This window comes from Caretta caretta, chromosome 1 (assembly GCF_965140235.1).
Source record: "Caretta caretta isolate rCarCar2 chromosome 1, rCarCar1.hap1, whole genome shotgun sequence".
NCBI classification, from domain to species: domain Eukaryota; kingdom Metazoa; phylum Chordata; order Testudines; family Cheloniidae; genus Caretta; species Caretta caretta.
Window position 1 is genome coordinate 99,752,123 of NC_134206.1, and position 19,884 is coordinate 99,772,006.

The following is a 19,884-nucleotide window of genomic DNA, read 5'->3' on the forward strand; positions in this document are numbered from 1 at the left end:
TCTGCATGGAGTCCCACATGTTGAAATATCTGTGCAGCAGCACCTGCTGGTTTGCAGTCCTGAGCTATTACACCCCAGTACAATAAACTTTCCTACTGAACAAATCCAACTTCTTGGAGTCCTTTGCTTTTGATGAACCTGCCACTGTTGCCAAATTTCATGCAGTAAATAAGCACCCCGACTTTCACAATAAGCCAAAAAAAGCCAACCCCTAAGAACTATCAAGTGGAGTGCCCCAAGGGTCAGTCCTGGGGCCGGTTTTGTTCAATATCTTCAGAAATGATCTGGAGGATGGTGTGGATTGCACCCTCAGCAAGTTTGCAGATGACACTAAACTGGGAGGAGAGGTAGATACGCTGGAGGATAAGGATAGGATACAGAGGGACCTAGACAAATTGGAGGATTGGGCCAAAAGAAATCTGATGAGGTTCAACAAGGACAAGTGCAGAGTCCTGCACTTAGAACGGAAGAATCCAATGCACCGCAACAAACTAGGGACCGAATGGCTAGGCAGCAGTTCTGCAGAAAAGAACCTAGGGGTTACAGACGAGAAGCTGGATATGAGTGAACAATGTGCCCTTGTTGCCAAGAAGGCCAATGGCATTTTGAGATGTATAAGTAGGGGCATTGCCAGCAGATCGAGGGACGTGATCGTTCCCCTCTATTCGACATTGGTGAGGCCTCATCTGGAGCACTGTGTCCAGTTTTTGGCCCCACACTACAAGAAGGATGTGGAAAAATTGGAAAGAATCCAATGGAGGGCAACAAAAATGCTTAGGGGACTGGAACACATGACTTATGAGGAGAGGCTGAGGGAACTGGGGATGTTTAGTCTGCGGAAGAGAAGAATGAGGGGGGATTTGATAGCTGCTTTCAACTTCCTTAAAAGTGGGTTCCAAAGAGGATGGATCTAGACTGATCTCAGTGGTAGCAGATGACAGAACAAGGAGTAATGGTCTCAAGTTGCAGTGGGGGAGGTTTAGGTTGGATATTAGGAAAAACTTTTTCACTAGGAGGGTGGTGAAACACTGGAATGCGTTACCTAGGGAGATGGTGGAATCTCCTTACTTAGAAGTTTTTAAGGTCAGGCTTGACAAAGCCCTGGCTGGGATGATTTAGTTGGTGTTGGTCCTGCTTTGAGCAGGGGGTTGGACTAGATGACCTCTTGAGGTCCCTTCCAACCCTGATATTCTATGATTCTATGAACCTCAACACTCTATGTGACTAGATCCCCACGACGTGCAGTCTGAGACTATGGTCAGTCCGCTGTGCACCGACTCTCACCCCTGCTTGCCCCCCCTTGCCCCTGCTTGCCAGGAGCCAATCAAAAAAAAAAAAAAAAGAAGCCACAAGCAACAACAGGCAACAAACTAAAAGCCAAAAACTAGCCAACAACCAACCCAAAAGCCAATTAAGCCAAAAACAAGCCCAATTTCTGCATTTTTTCACAGGTTTGGCATGTCTGGAACCTGCTTCTCTTTTGCTGGCAGCAGATATTAGCAGAAATCCTGGGAAGAGGGGGAAATGAGTGTACAGCTCATAACCCCACACACGAATAAAGTACTTTCACTCAGACCTCTTTGACGTGGGGGAGAGGGATGTGGGGGGCGGTCACAAGGCTTTAACAGGGTCCATAATGGCTTCATTGAGAGGCAGGGCTACATTTGCTGAGCTGCAGCAGCTAAAGTATCAACCAAGCTATAGGAGACTCTTTTACTACCTCCGTCTGTATGCCCAGATTTAAGGCCACTCTTTTCAACAGTTCTTAGTGTGCCTTATAGTAATCCGGGGAGGCAACATGCCCACTCCTGAAACAGACTCGGGGTGAGGCTGCACCAGCTGAAGACACTCTTCCTCCCTTTCTGCCTCAGCAGGATCCCACTGAGCTGGCTCCTATAGTTCTGTGCCAGGGTCAGTACCAGAGTGAAGACTGTTTATAGCCCAATGGCACGTTGGTGCCCTTCATTCCAAGGCCACCAAATAGGAGCACCTAGAGTAAGCTCCTGAAACTGATGGAAACCCCCAAGGGGTTCCAAAAGGGCCACTGGACAAGCATAGATCCCCAGCGGTGACCAGACCATGCACTACATGGTACCCCTGTGCCAGGTCTATAGAAGGGTAGGAGCATCTTGGAGACAACTTCTCAAACAAGAGGAGTAAGACTCAACCTCTGACTCCAAGGATGAGTCCAGAGACCACAGAGGTACAGTTCGCACCGGCACCAGAAACCAGTGCTATCATGAAAATGTCTGCACCAAGGCCATCATAGCCAGTTTCCCTTTTGAAGGTACCGAACAATTACCTGAGGCAACAGGTGATACCAGTACCAACAGCGCTAGATGGTCTCTGGCCACAGCAAACACCTCTGGTGTGTTTGGCACCAAGATAGTATTGGTATCACACTGTATTGCAGATGAAGACAGCTCATCCAATACCGGAGTCAACAGTGCCTGTGTAGGTCCAGGAGTCAACAATGCTGACTTCTGCAGTAGAGTAAGAGGAGTGGCCTGTCTTAGGTCAGCTCTACTCTGATCCCCAACCTGGCCATCTTCGGTGCCAGGGATCGACTCCTCTCTTCTCACTGTTTCTTGTGCCTTTTCCTAGGTGAACAGTGGCCAGATTCCGGTATGGTAAGAGGAGCACTCCTTACCAATGCTGAGGCATTCTGAGCTGAGTCAGACTGATCTAGCTCAGATGGAGGTATCAGTGCCACCTCCATGAGAAAAAACTTTAGTCTGGCTTAAAGTCTCTGCAAATCTGGCAGCGATCCCCCAAGTGAGCTTCTCCCAGTCAGCCTGAGTGTAGGTCACTGAGGAGCTTACACTTGTTGCAGGAAGCACAAGGTTTGAAGGGACAAAAACTCCGCTAACTCACTAAATTACAAAATTTCTCTAAAACTACTTACAATTAACTATACAGGGTCGGGCCAGATGGCTATACGAGAGTAACAGAGGGCAGATATATTAGCCCCAGGCTAAGTAGGTCCCTTTTCTCTGGGTAAGGTAACAGGGAAGGTTCCAGAACAATCAGGAACCTTATGGAGACAATTAAGACAGGCTGATTAGAACACCTGCAGCAAATCAAGAAGCTGCTAGAATCAATTAAGGCAGGCTAATCAGGGCACCTGGGTTTTAAAAAGGAGCTCACTACAGTTTGTGGTGTGCGTGTGAGGAGCTGGGAGCAAGAGGCACTAGGAGCTGAGAGTGAGAACGCAGACTGTTGGAGGACTGAGGTGTACAAGCATATCAGACACCAGGAGGAAGGTCCTATGATGAGGATAAAGAAGGTGTTGGGAGGAGGCCATGGGGAAGTAGTCCAGGGAATTGTAGCTGTCGCACAGCTGTTCTAGGAGGCACTCTAGACAGCTGCATTCCACAGGGCCCTGGGCTGGAACCCAGAGTAGAGGGAGGGCCCGGGTTCCCCCCAAATCCTCCCAACTCCTGGTCAGACACAGGAGGAGTCGACCTGGACTGTGGGTTCAGAAAAACGGCCAAGCTGAGGGCTGCCGTGAAGCTCCAAGGCAAGCAAATCCACCAATAAGCACAAGACCCACCAAGGTAGAGCAGGAACTTTGTCACAACTGGTGTTGGAAGTGGGATCTGGTGTCCACAGCGCGGCGGAAGAAGGAGGGTGTTGGGGGGGGGGGGAAGGGAAGAGGGTTTTTTTATTTTTTTTCCACTACAACAGAGGAGGTAGTGCGGTCACTGATACAAGCCACAGCTGCCCAGCAGGAGGCTATTCATGTCCAGGCAGCCGCCCATAAGGAGGCAGTGTGGCTGCAGCAAGAGACTAATCGCCTGCTGATGGACCAGGCTGCTCAAGACCGGGCTATGTTGCGGGAACTGGTAAACCAGGTAAAGGCCCTTACAGAGCTGAACTGCGGCCATGATGGGACGCAGATCATGCGGGCCAGCAACTGGCCACAGAAAATGACGCAGGAAGATGATGTAGAAGCATACCTTCTGGCCTTTGAGAGGACAGCCCTGCGGGAGGCTTGGCCCCAAGAACAGTGGTCTGGCATCCTCACTCCATTCCTGTGTGGGGAGGCCCAGAAGGCCGACTATGATTTGCCTGAAGAGGCTGCGGCAGACTACCCCCAGCTGAAAGCAGAGATCCTGGCCAGATCTGGGGTAATGACCGCAGCACGGGCCCAGCGATATCATGAGTGGAGGTACCAGGAAAACAAAACCTCGCGGGGTCCAATTATATGACCTCATCCATCTCGCACAAAAGTGGTTATGAACTGAGTGAGTCCCGGAGTCCGGAGGAGATACTAGAGGTTCTGGTCATCGACCGGTACATGAGAGGACTACCACCAGACCTTCGCTCCTGGGTAAGCCAGAACGAACCCTCCACCTACGACGAGGTTGTCGCGCTTGTAGAAAGGCCAAGGATGGCAAGGGAGCTGACCCGACCAGTTAAGGAAGAAGCACCCTGGGTTAAACTAGCAGCACCAAGCCCTGGAGCTCGGGTGACTGGGATACCAGAACCCAGGTGGAAAAAGAGATGGGCTGAAGGCCCGCCAGTAGCCACCAAGAGTCAGAGCACTGAGGGGGAAGAGGATTGTGATGTTAGACTACCCAAACCAAGAGACCGGGGAATGCCTAGGGCTCATACAGATGTAATGCCTCCGGGGAGTGGGGACACAACTGCACAGTGTCCCAATTGGAGAAAGGAGGAAGCCCTGAAAGTAGTGAGGCATCCACAGTAGACTGTCAACCCCCAACCTTCTCTGAAATATCCCCAGATTTGTTCTCCACTCCCAGACAGCGTAGAAAGATGAAAAGGGAAAGATGGGCAGCTAAGGCCTTGGGAACCCGAATACTGGCCCAAAGCCAGAGGGTCACTCTCGTAGGTAGGCGGACCCGAGCAGTTGAAAAGGAGGCCACCAAGGAGGGAGAAGCACCTGAGTCTGACCCACACCCTAACGCCTCTGAACCAGTAGAGGCAACAGAGACTGGCCCCCTAGATCTCGGGCAGATTAGCCGCAGGAGAGGAAATTTTGGACGGGACTAGGCTGAAGACCCAAGTTAGGACAACATTAGGAAGGAGGTGACCGAAATAGATGGGGTCCCAGTGAAAGGGAAAACCCACGGACCAGGACCCTACTTCATAATGAAGAAGAATCTCTTATACCAGGTTGCACCAGTACAGGGACAGAAGGTACAGCAGATCCTAGTACCTCAAAAACACCAGAATGCTGTATTAAATCTGGCCCATAGTCATCTTTTTGGGGGACATTTGGGGGTAGAGAAGACCCTGGCACGGGTCCTGCGACGATTCTTCTGGCCCGGAGTATATGAAGAAGTGCAGAGGTACTGTGCATCCTGCCCGGAGTGTCAGCTGCACAGTTCCCATCCCCACTTGAGGGCACCTTTAGTGCCCCTTCCCATCATAGAGGTCCCCTTCGAGTGAATAGCCATGGATCTAGTGGGACCCCTGGAGAAGACAGCCCGGGGCCACCAATATATACTTGTCATTCTGGATTATGCTACTCGATTATGCTACCCCCTGCGGAACACAGCCTCTAAAACAATAGCTAAAGAGTTGGTGGGGATCTTTGCCCGAGTGGAGCTACCAAAGGAGATATTAACAGACCAAGGTACCCCATTTATGTTGAAGCTAATGAAGGACCTCTGTACACTGCTCCATATACATACCCTGAGAACTTCAGTCTATCATCCGCAGACCAATGGGCTGGTAGAAAGGTTTAACCGAACCCTCAAGACAATGATAAGGAAAATGGTAATTCGAGACGGGAAGGATTGGGACACCCTACCTTACTACCCTACCCTACTACCCTACCTTATGTTTGCAATCCGGGAGGTACCTCAGGCCTCAACTGGGTTTTCCCCCTTTGAATTATTATATGGACGCCACCCCTGTGGCATACAAGATATTACAAAAGAAATCTGGGAAGAGGAACCCAATGAGGGGAGAAATATAATTGACCATGTGTTGCAGATGTGAGAACGGATAGCCCGGGTCACCCCTATTGTATGGGAACGTTTGGAAAAGGCGCAGGAGGCCCAGCGAACCCATTACAATCGCCAGGCAAAAGTCCGACAGTTCCAACCAGGGGATCGGGTGATTGTGTTGCTACCCACGGCAGAAAGCAAGCTTTTGGCCCAATGGCAGGGGCCCTATGAGGTGGTTGAAACCCTGGGGGAAGTAACCTACAAGGTACAGCAGCCAAGACGCCGGAAACAAGAACAAATTTATCCCATTAACCTCTTAAAGCCTTGGCACCAACGAGAGGCGTGTGTAGTGGCCCAAGAGACCCCGATCCAAGGAAGTAGTATGCAGGAGCAGATCAGGATATCCACTGATCTGACACCAAACCAGAAGAAGGAGGTAACTGAGATGATCAACCGATACCAGGACGTGTTTTCAACCAAACCAGGCCGGACCAGCGAAGCATATCACCACAGACCCTGGGGCAAAGGTAACTTTAAGGCGTTATCGGGTCCCAGCACCAAAAAGGGAGGAGATCAAGGCAGAGGTAAAAAGGATGTTGGAGCTGGGAGTCATCGAAGAGTCCCACAGTCAGTGGTCAAGCCTGATCGTGTTGGTGCCCAAATCCAATGGCACCACTAGGTTTTGTAATGACTTTCGCCGGCTGAGTGAGATATCCAAATTCGATGCATACCCCATAACCCGTATCGATGAGTTAGTTGACCGCCTGGGCAATGCACGATTTTTGACCACCCTTGATTTAACAAAGGGATACTGGCAGATTCCCTTTGCCAAAGATGCGAAAGAAAAGACAGCATTCTCTATACCAGAGGGTCTGTTTCAATATACTGTTCTTCCTTTTGGACTGCATGGGGCACCTGCCACCTTCCAGCATCTTATGGACAAGCTCCTACGGCCCCATACCAGTTATGCAGCGGCATACTTGGATGATGTGATTATTCACATCCCCGACTGGGAAACCCACTTAGGAAAGGTGGAAGCCGTTCTAGACACACTAAGACAGGCTGGCCTCACAGCCAACCCAGCCAAGTGTGCTATAGGGCTAGCCGAGGCTAAATACCTTGGCTACACTGTAGGAAGGGGCATGGTCAAGCCACAACTAAACAAAACTAGAGACTATCCAAAATTGGCCCCAGCCGAATCGGAAAAAGCAAGTCCTGGCATTCCTGGGTGTGGTGGGGTACTACCGACGATTTATTCCCCATTTTGCTACCAGAGCAAGTCCCCTGACAGACCTGATAAAAGCCCGAGGTCCAGAAACGGTGAAGTGAACAGATCCCACAGAGAAAGCATTCATGGATCTACAGACAGCCCTCTACAGTAACCCCGTGCTTATAGCCCCAGACTTCAACAAAGAATTCATTTTACAAACAGATGCATCTGAAGTAGGATTGGGAGCTGTCCTATCACAGATGGTCAGAGATGAAGAACACCCAATCCTCTACCTCAGCAGAAAACTCCTCCCGAGAGAGCAGAAGTATGCCGTGGTTGAAAGAGTGCCTAGCTGTGAAATGGGCCATGGAAACACTACGTTATTACCTTCTTGGACGACAGTTTACCCTTGTGACCGACCACGCACCCCTCCAGTGGATGCAGCGAAATAAAGAGAAGAACACAAGGGTGACCAGATGGTTCCTGTCCCTACAACCTTTCCAATTCACCATACAACACCGGGCTGGAAGCCACCATGGCAATGCAGATGGCTTGTCACGAGTACACTGCCTGACGTCCCAAGTTGCCCAACCCCATAGTGTTGAGCAGAGGGGGGGGCGATATGTGACAGGGTCAGGCCAGATAGCTATAGGAGAGTAACAGAAGGCAGATATATTAGCCCCAGGCTAAGTAGGTCCCTTTTCTCTGGGTAAGGTAACAGGGAAGGTTCCAGAACAATCAGGAACCTTATGGAGACAATTAAGACAGGCTGATTAGAACACCTGCAGCAAATCAAGAAGCTGCTAGAATCAATTAAGGCAAGCTAATCAGAGCACCTGGGTTTTAAAAAGGAGCTCACTTCAGTTTGTGGTGTGCGTGTGAGGAGCAAGAGGCACTAGGAGCTGAGAGTGAGAACGCAGACTGTTGGAGGACTGAGGTGTACAAGCATCATCACACACCAGGTGGAAGGTCCTATGGTGAGGATAAAGGAGGTGTTGGGAGGAGGCCATGGGGAAGTAGTTCAGGGAGTTGTAGCTGTCGCACAGCTGTTCCAAGAGGCACTCTAGACAGCTGCATTCCACAGGGCCCTGGGCTGGAACCCGGAGTAGAGGGTTCCCCCCAAATCCTCCCAACACCTGGTCAGACACAGGAGGAGTCGACCTGGAGTGTGGGTTCAGAAAAATGGCCAAGCTGAGGGCTGCCGTGAAACTCCAAGGCGAGCAAATCCGCCAATAAGCGCAAGACCCACCAAAGTAGAGCAGGAACTTTGTCACAGCAGAAACATGCAAAACAGAAAAACATTGACAGGGCTTGCCAAAGCAAGGATAGCAGTTCCAGCAACCATCACATGCTAATGTGTGTGTTATTTACCACTCCACTAATTCTTGTGTCATCTACAAACTTTATCAATGATTTTACATTTTCTTTCACATTAATGCACTGAACAGCATTGGGGGGAAAAAACAGATGCCTGTGGGACTCTACTAGAAAAATCCCAGTTAGATGATTCTCCATTTACAACTACTTTGAGATCTCTCAGCCAGTTTTTAATGCCTTTAATATGTGCTACAATTATTTTTTAATCATGAATCAAGAACATTGTATAATACTAAATCAAATCTCTTACAGAAGTCCAAATATATATGAAAGTCATAAGGGAATGGATAACACTTAATAGGAGACTATGTATGCAAAAGGAGCCTAAGAACAAAAGTAATTTCTGGTCACTGACGCTATTGGGGTGCCTAAGAAAATGGACTGTAAAGCAGTGAAATGCACCTTGACGGACAGAGGGGCACTCAGGAAACCCCAGAGCATCAGAGCTCCCACCTCAAACAGTCAGCACCAGCTGCACCCAAGGGCTAAGGGGTCAAGTCAGAAAATTCCAGAATTCCCAATCAGAACCATCCAGGGTTCTACGGCTAGAAGCCTCCTCTTTCATTTACGCTGGGAACTGCAGCAGCTGCCAATATCTTTATAAACTCCTGATGTGATCATAACTCATTCAATTCTGAAACCTAGACTAATTCCCCCCCCCACCTCATTTATTGTATTGCCACTGATTCTTGACCCTCCCACCCCCTTCATCCCAAGCCTGTCCTGCCATAGCAACCCTTCAGCTGGTCAACTTAATTATTCATGTCCATTATACTAATTGCCCTTGTCTCCTTTTACCCACCTTCCTTCTCTTATACCAACAGCCACTTCCCCCTGCACACCATTCTTCTGCCCCACTTCGACCAATGAGTGCTGACCAAATGTATTCCCATTGCACTCTTTCCCTATACACACACACACACTCTCACAAGATGTACCCCAATCATGCCCCTGTATTTTGTCTGTAAATTGCATTCCAGTCATCTGTTTTAGATTGTAAACTCTTCAAGGTAGGGATGGTGTCTACTACAATATAAGGCATAACACCTTCATCTGAAAGAGTAGTTAGAGATCTTTTTTTCCTACCAGCATTGTTTCAGCCTTATATTTTCTGACTGCCTCATGAAGTTGTGCGTTCTCAAGGAGAGCATCACCTTATTGTCATCCTCATTGGGAGGAACTACATTCATGTCAAGACAATATGACCACGTATTCAGATCTGTTAAATAAAACCAGTTTAATGCTTGCAGTCCTCCATAAGAAGCACATTCACCACTGGTCCTGCAGGAGAAATGAACTTTATGGGAATTTGGAACATTTCCTTTGTGAATAAGGATGAGGAAAAGATTGATTTCTCCTTAAAGAGGGAAGAAGGGCTCAGAATTCTGTGAGTTAATCCCCGAGAGGAGAAATTCCTATCTTGCCCTTTCTGAAGGCGCTGTTTCACATATCCACCAACACTTAGGAGATTTCAAGAGGGGAGTGGAGAAAGACTAAAAGCGGACCCCAATTCATTTTGTTTGGCCATATGCCTTCACAGCCTTCCAGCGGCTTTTTAGACTTACTCTATACCTAAATTTGCATCAGGTCAGTGGTGGGGAATCAGGTCCAAAACCATGCATGCTGCCATGTGGTTGAATTTCGGTGATTGGCTTTTTCTCAAGTTGCCCTAGACAACAAGACCCAGGCCACAGGAATCACACAGGTTTCAGAGTAACAGCCGTGTTAGTCTGTATTCGCAAAAAGAAAAGGAGTACTTGTGGCACCTTAGAGACTAACCAATTTATTTGAGCATGAGCTTTCGTGAGCTACAGCTCACGAAAGCTCATGCTCAAATAAATTGGTTAGTCTCTAAGGTGCCACAAGGAATCACACAGTGGACTGTTCTAGTGGGAATGGTCATGTATCTTCTGGATCCTAAGAGCAAATCTGTTCTCAGTATGCAAGCAACTGAAGATCCCAGAAATCCTGATTGGTTAATAAGGAGTTGGGTTTTTTTTTGTTTCTGTTTTTGTTTTTAAGGGCATTCATAGCCTCAGAAATGAAGTAGAAAATTCCTAGAATGGCAAAAGTGGACAAAAATTTTTATTTAGGATATTTTCTGCCCTTTGATTAGCTTCTAAGCCATTTTTCAAGAGAAAAATGAAAGCTTTAAGCTCCTGCATGCACTCTCAGTGAAAAAAAGAAAATTGAGTAACACAAATGGGATAAAGTCAGAGAAAAATAGCATCAAAAAGTATCAAGCATAGTTGTGCTACCTTCTATGTGAAAGCATAAGAGAAACCTCAAACATGAATCTTTCTGCAGAGAAGAAATACCTTTTTGTCTTTGGCATTATTAAAACTCATCTCAGCTGATTTACTGTCAAGAAGCGGATTATTTCAAAGAAAATAAATGAAAGCCAAGAGGTGATCAGTAAAGCTTGTAATTTCAGATGAAGCACCAACCAAAACCCATACAGGATATATCAGTCTTCATTTCAGGCTACTCTGCTAAATACCTTCTGCAAATAAGTTACAGGTTAAATTAATTTTTTGAGCCATTCAGGTCAAAACCAGGACCAAGTATAAACAAATCTCAGTTTTAAAAAAACAGACTACTACAAATCAAGGCCTGACATTAACCTGGATACAAAGCAGGTACTGAGTTATTTCTAATTGTTTTATGCAATTTTATTACATTTTCAATGCATTCTAAAATTGAACAATAATTGAAGAGTGAGAATATTCTAAGTTTAGACTGATCTAAATATACTACTGCTTGACCTCAATGTCCCCAAAGACGTGTCTGTTACTTAAACAAATTTGATTTCTTCCTGCCTTTGAGTAAAGTGGCAAAACAGACACATACACTATTTTATTCTTAAGCTGGGTCTTGAAGCAGACTCTTCACAAACTATAAACAGTTCACGCTGTTTTTAGGGTTAAAAGAAAATATTTCCCTTTCTATTGAAAACTATTATGCTATTCTACTGATGTCCTTGTCCATAAAAATTTGATGGCTGAACAAAACCTTTCACTGTAAAACACAAAAACAAGCATCATCTTACCTTTAAATAGGATCCATAATATTTGGTTACATAAGGACTGTCACACTGACTCAGCACTGTGATTTCTTGTTGGATGTCCTCTATTTCATCTTCCGCCTCTTCGAGATCAATAATTTTTATAGCAACCACTTTCTGAGTCCGATTGTCAATTCCTTTAAAAACCTCACCAAAAGAGCCCTTGCCAATTTTCTCCAATTTTGTAAATAGTTCTTCTGGATCTGCTTTTAGATTCTGTTAAATTTACAAAAAGAAAAAGATATTCAATACTTGCAGTGTTACAAACAAAAATGTTAATGCTTCTAAAGACAAAGATTAGTGACTTTCCACAACTCATTAGATCCTATGGAATCTTTTATGTATAATGCTACTCTCCCGCCTCTAGAACTTATCTGTCTTTTCTGCATGCTTTATTTTTCTGTTTTTCCACAATTTACCGCTGTGCTCTCAACCTGTTGCTCCTCCAGTTCAGATGCAATTTGTGTTCCATTCTTTACCGGATACAAAGGTATCTTTGAATTACTGATTTTTTAGCAGATTTTTTAATGCAACCCAATTGCTACTCAGTACCTGTCAGCCTTCCTCCAAATTCTAATTTAAATGGTTACCCAAAACCTTGTCAGTTTTCTGTACCAGCAATCTAGTTTAACTTAGTCAAGTCCATCCCTTTTGAGGAAAAGGAGGGCTTATACAAAAAGTTCAATACTGCCTAATAAGTATAAGCTCCTCTTTTTTAATACTATCTGCTCATCCAAGCTGTCATTCAGGGTGGATAAAAATCAACGATTTTTTTTAATTAAACCTTTTTTTTTTAATTTAAATTGAATTTTTTAAAATTAAATACAGCTTTTAAAATTTGAAATTGACAACCTATGTTAAGGTCTACACTTATTATAATCTATTAAAATACTCTGTATTAAATACAACAAGTAATATTAAACAATACACATCTGCTGACAAGTTTTAAAGAAAGTCAAACCACTGAACTCATGAATGTCACTAGCTAAGCACCTAGAATCAGTTTGTTAAATGCTAAACGAGTTTTTGACAATAGATAGCCTCTTCATGCATTTTCTTCATGCATGCAGTTTCTTCAACTAGTTCACTTCAATAACTAGTTCATCCAAAATTAAGAAACCAATTGGGAGCTGAAAAAGCTGAAAAGCTCGTTTTCCTCCTCCAATATATGAATAAAAACTAGGTGTGAGAGGATGAGATCTACTAGTTCTAAAATCTTGAAGGACAATTTGACCAGAAACAATCAACCAGTTCAATTCACTGTAGATAATGCTTCCTTTATTTAATATATCATTTAGTTTTAAATGCAAAACATGTTTTGATAAACTTACTTTTTGTTTATTATGTATCCAAAACATTTAAAGTAATTTCATTCAACTAAAAAAAATTTGAAAATGTGTTTTTGTGCATTTTAATTGAATTCCAATCTCCATCCAAATGCAATTTGATACAAATCACATCTAGTTAAATAAGAAAATGCATCATTCACCATTTTCTAACATAATAAAAAGTAAAAATCTGAATAACTCTAAGTTAAACTTTATAATTGCTTAAATAAATGGGGAAGATATAGTGCATCCTCCTGGTTAGTGACAAGCAACACCAAATTCAATGTAAAAACTATATTTAGTTTCAAAGCAACATGTTTTAATGGTAATCAACCAATGAGAATCACTCTCTCTTAGGACAATAACTAAAGTACAAATACAAAACATGATTAAAACTGATTATTTAAATCAAGGTTTCCTACTTGCTGATTTAAATTATTAAAATTGGTAATTTAAAATTGCTTTACTTTAAATTAATCCACCATGCTTTCAATTTGGTCATGCATGTGGAAATGAAAGCATTTCAAAGCATATTAACAGGTCTATTTTTTTCCCTAATAACTAGGGCCCTACCAAATTCACAGATATTAAAAATCCATCAGACCATGAAATTTGGTCTCCCCCTTATGAAATCTGTTTTTTTGTGTACTTTTACCCTACACTATACAGACGTCAAAGGGGAGACCAGAGTTTCTCAAATTCAGGGTCCTGACCCAAAAGGGAGTTGCAAGGGGGTCACAATGTTATCTTAGAGGGGGTTGCATTATTACCACCCTTACTACTGCCCTGCCTTCAGAGCTTGATGGCCAGAGAGCAGCGGCTGTTGGCCAGGCACCCTGCTCAGAAGGCGGTGCCCTGCCAGCAGCAGTTCAGAAGTATATACTATGCCACCCTTCTGTGCTGCTGCCTTCAGAGCTGGGTAGCTGGAGAATGGCAGCTGCTGACTGAGGGCATAGCTCAATATCATACCATGCCAACCTTACTTCTGCACTGCTGCTGGGGCTCCTGGCAGCAACCACTGGTCTCCAACTGCCCAGCTCAGAAGGCAGCCGCTGCCAGCGGCAGCGCAGCAGGAAGGGTAGCAGTGCCGCAACACCCCCCCACACACACACAATAACCTTGCAACCCTCCCTCAACTCCTTTTTGGGATCAGAAACCCTACAATTACAACACTGTAAAATTTTAGACTTAAATAGCCAAAATCATGACATTTACAATTTTTAAAATCCTATGACCGTGAAATTGACCAAAATGGACCGTGAATTTGGTAGGGCCCTACTAATAACCTAAGACTTCAAGTATGAACTCTGGTCAAATGTAATCAGCAAGCATGTTTTCTTCACTACCTCTAGTCTTTGTACAAACACAGGCATTTCATTCATTAGTAGCATTGTCAAAGCTTTCCTAGTCATCATTTTATTGTTCACCAGCCACCAAAGGCTATCTGCAATCTATTCACCTTGACTTGGTTGAATTTCAGTTCAGCTCTCCACAAGCAGCTTTGATCTTCACTACATTCCTCACAGAGCTGTGTATATACATATTTTCTTGGCAGCAGCACTGACACATATTTAGACACAATATGAAACCAGTTCATGCAGATCTGTCATAAAGAAGCCTCAAGCCTTCAAATTCAATATATCGTTTCTCTTTACTTTGAGGTGATCGTTTCAACAGCATCAGCAACAATTATTTCCAAGAAAGATTTTGCAGAGCAAAGTTTTGTGGCCTTTCTCCCCCCTACAGTCTGCAACAGTTTTGCTTTCAATTATATGCAGGAAGGACTTATTTCCTGCAGCAGGTGGGAAACTTAAATTTAAGACAGAAGCAGGATGCAGAGAATAAACTGTGGTCAACTGTACTCAGTTGCATCTAGTCTTACTATCATTTTTTAAAAAGCAGATGTTAACTACAAATGATATTTCAAATATTTCGATCTATTATCTAGGGCTGCCATCTCTTCACAAATAAAAAACGCCATCTTATAAAATTTTCAAGGTGAATGGGGATATCGTCCAACTACAAATTTTAAGATGACAGCTACAATACTCTATTAAATATGTTCCATGGAAAATAAGACCTTGTGAATTCCAGATTAATTTCTGGAAGTTTTTACAACAAAAGGGATGCAACTTTCACTTACAGTACTATAAATTCACCTTAATTGGGGTAACTACACTCTTGGGATGTGTCCTGGTGAACACAATTCGCCTAATGATAGCAGTGACTGCTGCATTTTAAGGATTATATTAGCAAAATATTTGCTTAATGAAGATGCATTTAGCCAGTGCCAAGGAGTTAAATATTATTTCACCAGGTGTAAAATGAGTTACATGGGGGGAGGGATAGCTCAGTGGTTTGAGCATTGGCCTGCTAAACCCAGGGTTGTGAGTTCAATCCTTGAGGGGGCCATTTGGGATCTGGGGCAAAAATTGGGGATTGGTCCTGCTTTGAGCAGGGGGTTGGACTAGATGACCTCCTGAGGTCCCTTCCAACCCTGAGATTCTATGATTCTATGAGTTTCAATTATTTAATTCAGAAATTTATAAATTCTAAAAAGAAAAGCAGGGAATCATTTTTATTCAGTACAGTTCTCCTAACATATACACACACCCTGTCCTCCCCATTTTCTGTCTTTCGTACAAACTTAGACTATTATTATTCAATTAAGAAATATGCTACTGATTCTTTTTCAAAAACTATGCCTCAATCCAAGCCAGTTAAACAAAAATTGAGACAATGTTACTACTAAAAGATCTGTTTAATTTGCACTAGATTTTTGTGGCAGATCTTTAAGATGTCACAACCAAAAGAAAAACTACTGAACTAAAATGTAGCAGAGAACAGTTGTGGGATATCAACAATACCCATTACAGACACTGTCGATATTTATACAGATACAGATGTATACATACATACGCACAATTGTATCTGTGATAAATTGCATTTGTCATTCACTTTGATCACTTTGCTTCATTCTGACTATAAGTAACATTCCAAAGGCGACTGTGACCAAATACACCCCGTACTCAAGCCCCTCACCAGTGGTGGGCAACCTGCAGCCCATCAGGGTAATCCACTGGCAGGCCGCCAGTTTTTTTACATTTGCACGGCCACTGGCAGCTCCCACTGGCCCCGGTTCACCGTTCCTGGCCAATGGGAGCTGCGGAAAGCGGCGCGGGCCACAAGGACATGCTGGCCGCCACTTCCCACAGCTTCAATTGGCCGGGAACGGCGAACTGTGGGCACTGAGAGCTGCCGGCAGCCATGCAAAAGTAAACAAACTGTCTGGCAGACCGCCAGCAGATTACCCTGATGGGCTGTGTGCAGCCCGCAGGCTGCCCACCACTACTCTACACCCTATTGAAATAATCTTTGTATAAAATATATGCTTTGTGAGGTACTATTTGAAAACAACACAGTGATTATTAATATTCTTGTATAATGTATGTACAAAACGCACATTAAGAGTTATGAACATACGATGAGATGATGACTAAAATGTGTTTACCAGACAAGTTTGGGGAGGGGGTAAAACCTATTTCTCAAAGACAAAGGACAAGCCGGCACTTCTAGCCAGGTGTCATCAAAGTTGACTAGCAATCACCTGTCAAGTGACCAGTCTTTGTTAAAGAAGGGGGGCAGGAATAGATCAATCTGCCTTTTAGCAAACAACAGCATGGAACCTCTTTCATGACGAGACTCTGTCTCTGTCCTTACAGCTGGAATGAACTTTATATAGGGGTAACCCTCAGGAAAATGCATTTCAAAGGGTGACAGACTATAAAAGTGAGGGGCAAAAACACCTCAAGCTATCTCTTTCTCTTTCCTAAGATGACAAAGGAACCAGCCTTTTGACTTAGGAGAGAGATCCTGACCTGAGAATTTGTTACCAATGTTGCTGGGAACCTGTGATAAGAATTTTATCTTGAACCAAGTCAAGCTTGTTAAGTTTAGCTACTAAAAAACATTTTATCTTTATTTCCCTTGTAACCATTTCTGACTTCAATACCTTATACTTAGGATGTAAATATCATTTTAAGGAGTACTCGTTTAAACTATTAAAATTACATTGGTTAACCAGTTAACCGATTCAGGCCTCACAATGCGTAGAATGGCACCTCTCCCCTGCCCCGGACAGATGGGAAAGGGCAGCTGAGCTTATACAGGGGTAACAACAGGTCTAGCCAGGAGACCTTGGGCAGTTAAGGGGGCCCAGCACCCCCCTCGCATTCTCAGTACCCTCGAATAGGGAGAGGGGCCCCAGGCACATGATGCAGCCTCCGCAGCCGCTCTGTGCCACTCCAGCAGCAGCTTCCCTTCCTTTCAATTATCAGCTGAAGCCACAGCACGGACCAGCGCACCTTCCACCTCTGCAGCCAAACCCCTTCCAGTGGTACAGGGGTAGGCCGGGAACTACTTAACGCCCTCCCCCCATGAGGCCCACAGTCCCTGCCCTTCCCTCTGCCTAAACGCACTCCCCCTGCCTGGCTAGCCACCCCTCACGAAGCCCCTGGACCTGTGGTTTGTTCTTCCTGCTTCCCTGTACTGCCAGGCATTTCTTGGTCTAGCAAGCAGTATCCTTCCACCAGCGTAATCACCCATGGGTCCATGTAAGTATTTCCCCTCAGGTCAGCAGGGCTGGAGGGACTGTTTTTACCAACAAAGGGGTATACAGAACCCTCCCCACTGCTGGGGCAAAGACCCCGCTGGGCTAGAGCGTTAATATCAACCCAGCCCCTTTAACAGGGGGCTGGGCTCCCAGTGACCTCTCGTGATGCCCGTCCCTTCCTGGTTGCCAGGAGAACCTGTTTGAGACCCATGCACAGGCCCTGGCCCCCAGCAAGGACTTCTATCAGCTGATCATCAGCCGGAAGAAGGTGGATGAATGAGGGAGGGTTAACAGTAAGATTAATACTTATTGGTTAATTGTTTAATATTTTACATCCCTAACTTGCATTCAATTAAAATCTCTTTACAGTTAAATAAACTTGTTTTATTTTTAATCTAAACTAATCCAGTGTAGCATTTAAACTGAATTGTTTGAGAACTCCAGTTAAAGTAGCAAACTGTTGAATATTGACCCTTCACAGGGGCAAAGGACCTTTCATGTCTAAACTGTCCAAGAAAGGGCTGGACAGTGCAGAACACATATTTTGGAGGAAATTCAGGACTGGGAGTGTGTTGGGGTCATCCCGCAAGCAGTAACCCAGACTGGTGGAGGCCAGAGTATGACTGGAGTATTGCTGACAGGATTCTGGGGTCAGAGTTTCTGGACCAGGGCTGCAACTACACAGAGACACTCAGGATGTGACCTGCATGCTCTTAGGCTGTTTGTGAGCAGCCTTGGTAGGGAGCTACAGCAGCAAAGCATTCTGAGGCACCCAAGATTGCAGGGCAGGCAGTGACACAACCCCTCACTAGTCTGGATTGCACCCCGGAACGTGTCAGTAGGAGCACTTAGGCACGTTGCCAGCCAGTGGATTCCACAGCCGTAAATTAAGAGCCCACGTTTCTTAGAATATTGCACAGGGAGAGCTAGGTGCCTAACAATGGGATCCATAAAAGCCAGCATGCTGAATAAAGAGACACCTAAATTAGCCAGTAGGAAATGCCAAGGAAAAAGGTGTGGCCTAAGACCCACCCCTCAAAGGGACTGAGACTGTAAACCCTGTCTCCTGAAGTTAGGCACCTAAGTCCTTTCTTATACAAAACACAGGAAGATAAGGAGGCACCACCTCCCCTTATAACTTTTAGCCCAGTGGTTAGAGAACTCACTGAGGATGAGACACACCCAGGTTCAAATCCCACCTCTGCCTGATGGGAGGAAGGGATCTGAACATGGGTCTCCCCATTGCTTGGAGAGTGCCCTAATTGGCTATCGTGTATTCTGGGGCAGGTCTCACTCTCTCCTGTTGAAGCTGTTCTACTGTGTATAAATAATTAAATATTCATTGGAACAGAAGGTTGGAACTTGGGTCTCCCACCTCCCAGACGAGGGCCCTCATGACTGGAATGTAATCACTCAGTCTCTGGCCCAGTGAATATTTAGTTATACACACACACAATGGAACAATTTCAACAGGAGAGATTAAGAGAGACCTACCACAGAATACCTCAAAGCTCAGTGGATAGGGCACTCCCTGGGAATGGGGAGACCCAAACTGAAATCCCTTCTCCTTATCAGGCAGAGTAGGGAATTGAACTCAGATCTACTACATCCCAGGTGATTGCTCCAATCACTGGGCTAAAAGTTGTAAGTGGGGTACCAGCATCAATTTCTCATCCTCCTTTTAAGCATGCTCTGAGAATGCCTACCAGACCAGGTACCACAGGCTATGCCTAATTTGAGGATCCCATTGGGGATTAGGCATGAGAATGGCTAGAGTGAGGAAGCTAGGATATACTCTCTGGCAGATTTTCAGACACCTAGAGAACTTTAACAGCAGAAACCTAGGTGCCTAGAGTTAGGCAGCACCTGAGCAGAGGGTTTTAAAGGATGTCAATGGCACCTAAAAGTTGGACTTAGGCATGTATATCCTTTTATGGACCTAGCCCAAGTTTTTAAACAGCTTTAAACTTGTCACAAAAGTTTTCTTCCCCCTAGTGTGTAAGTTCCCCTCCTTTCTTCCTCCAAGGAAGTTACAAAGGTCTGAGGCCCAGAATAGGCAACATTTAGCATCACCCTGCGGGGAGGTTCCCAGATACTCAGTGGGACCCTACTTCCAGCCCTGGAAGTTCCTACAAAGCCATGTCTTAAAGTCACAACTGTTTAAATACAGAAAGCTATAAAAAGTAAGCTGAACTGACAGAGAATAGTCTGTTTTTCAGAAATGTTAAGCACCAACAAATCCAACTGAAGTTAACGGAACTACACAGTTTCAGCATCAAACCATAAACCACCTGGGTTTTTCAGACAAAAGATACAAAACAGTCCCATTAAAATGTTTTAAAATTGTAGAACATTTGTTACAGAAAAGCTATTTT

General features: G+C 44.9%; 1 protein-coding gene across 2 annotated transcripts in view; it reads right to left on the reverse strand.

Annotated features, from left to right (window-relative positions):
* The window catches only part of STK24 (serine/threonine kinase 24), a 134,336-nt gene that overhangs the window by 106,180 nt on the left and 8,272 nt on the right, over nt 1-19,884 (reverse strand). For both annotated transcript variants that reach the window (XM_048853878.2, XM_048853882.2), the window contains exon 2: nt 11,555-11,785. In XM_048853878.2, the coding sequence (XP_048709835.1) occupies nt 11,555-11,785 (231 nt within the window). The remainder of the gene's footprint in view (nt 1-11,554; nt 11,786-19,884) is intronic.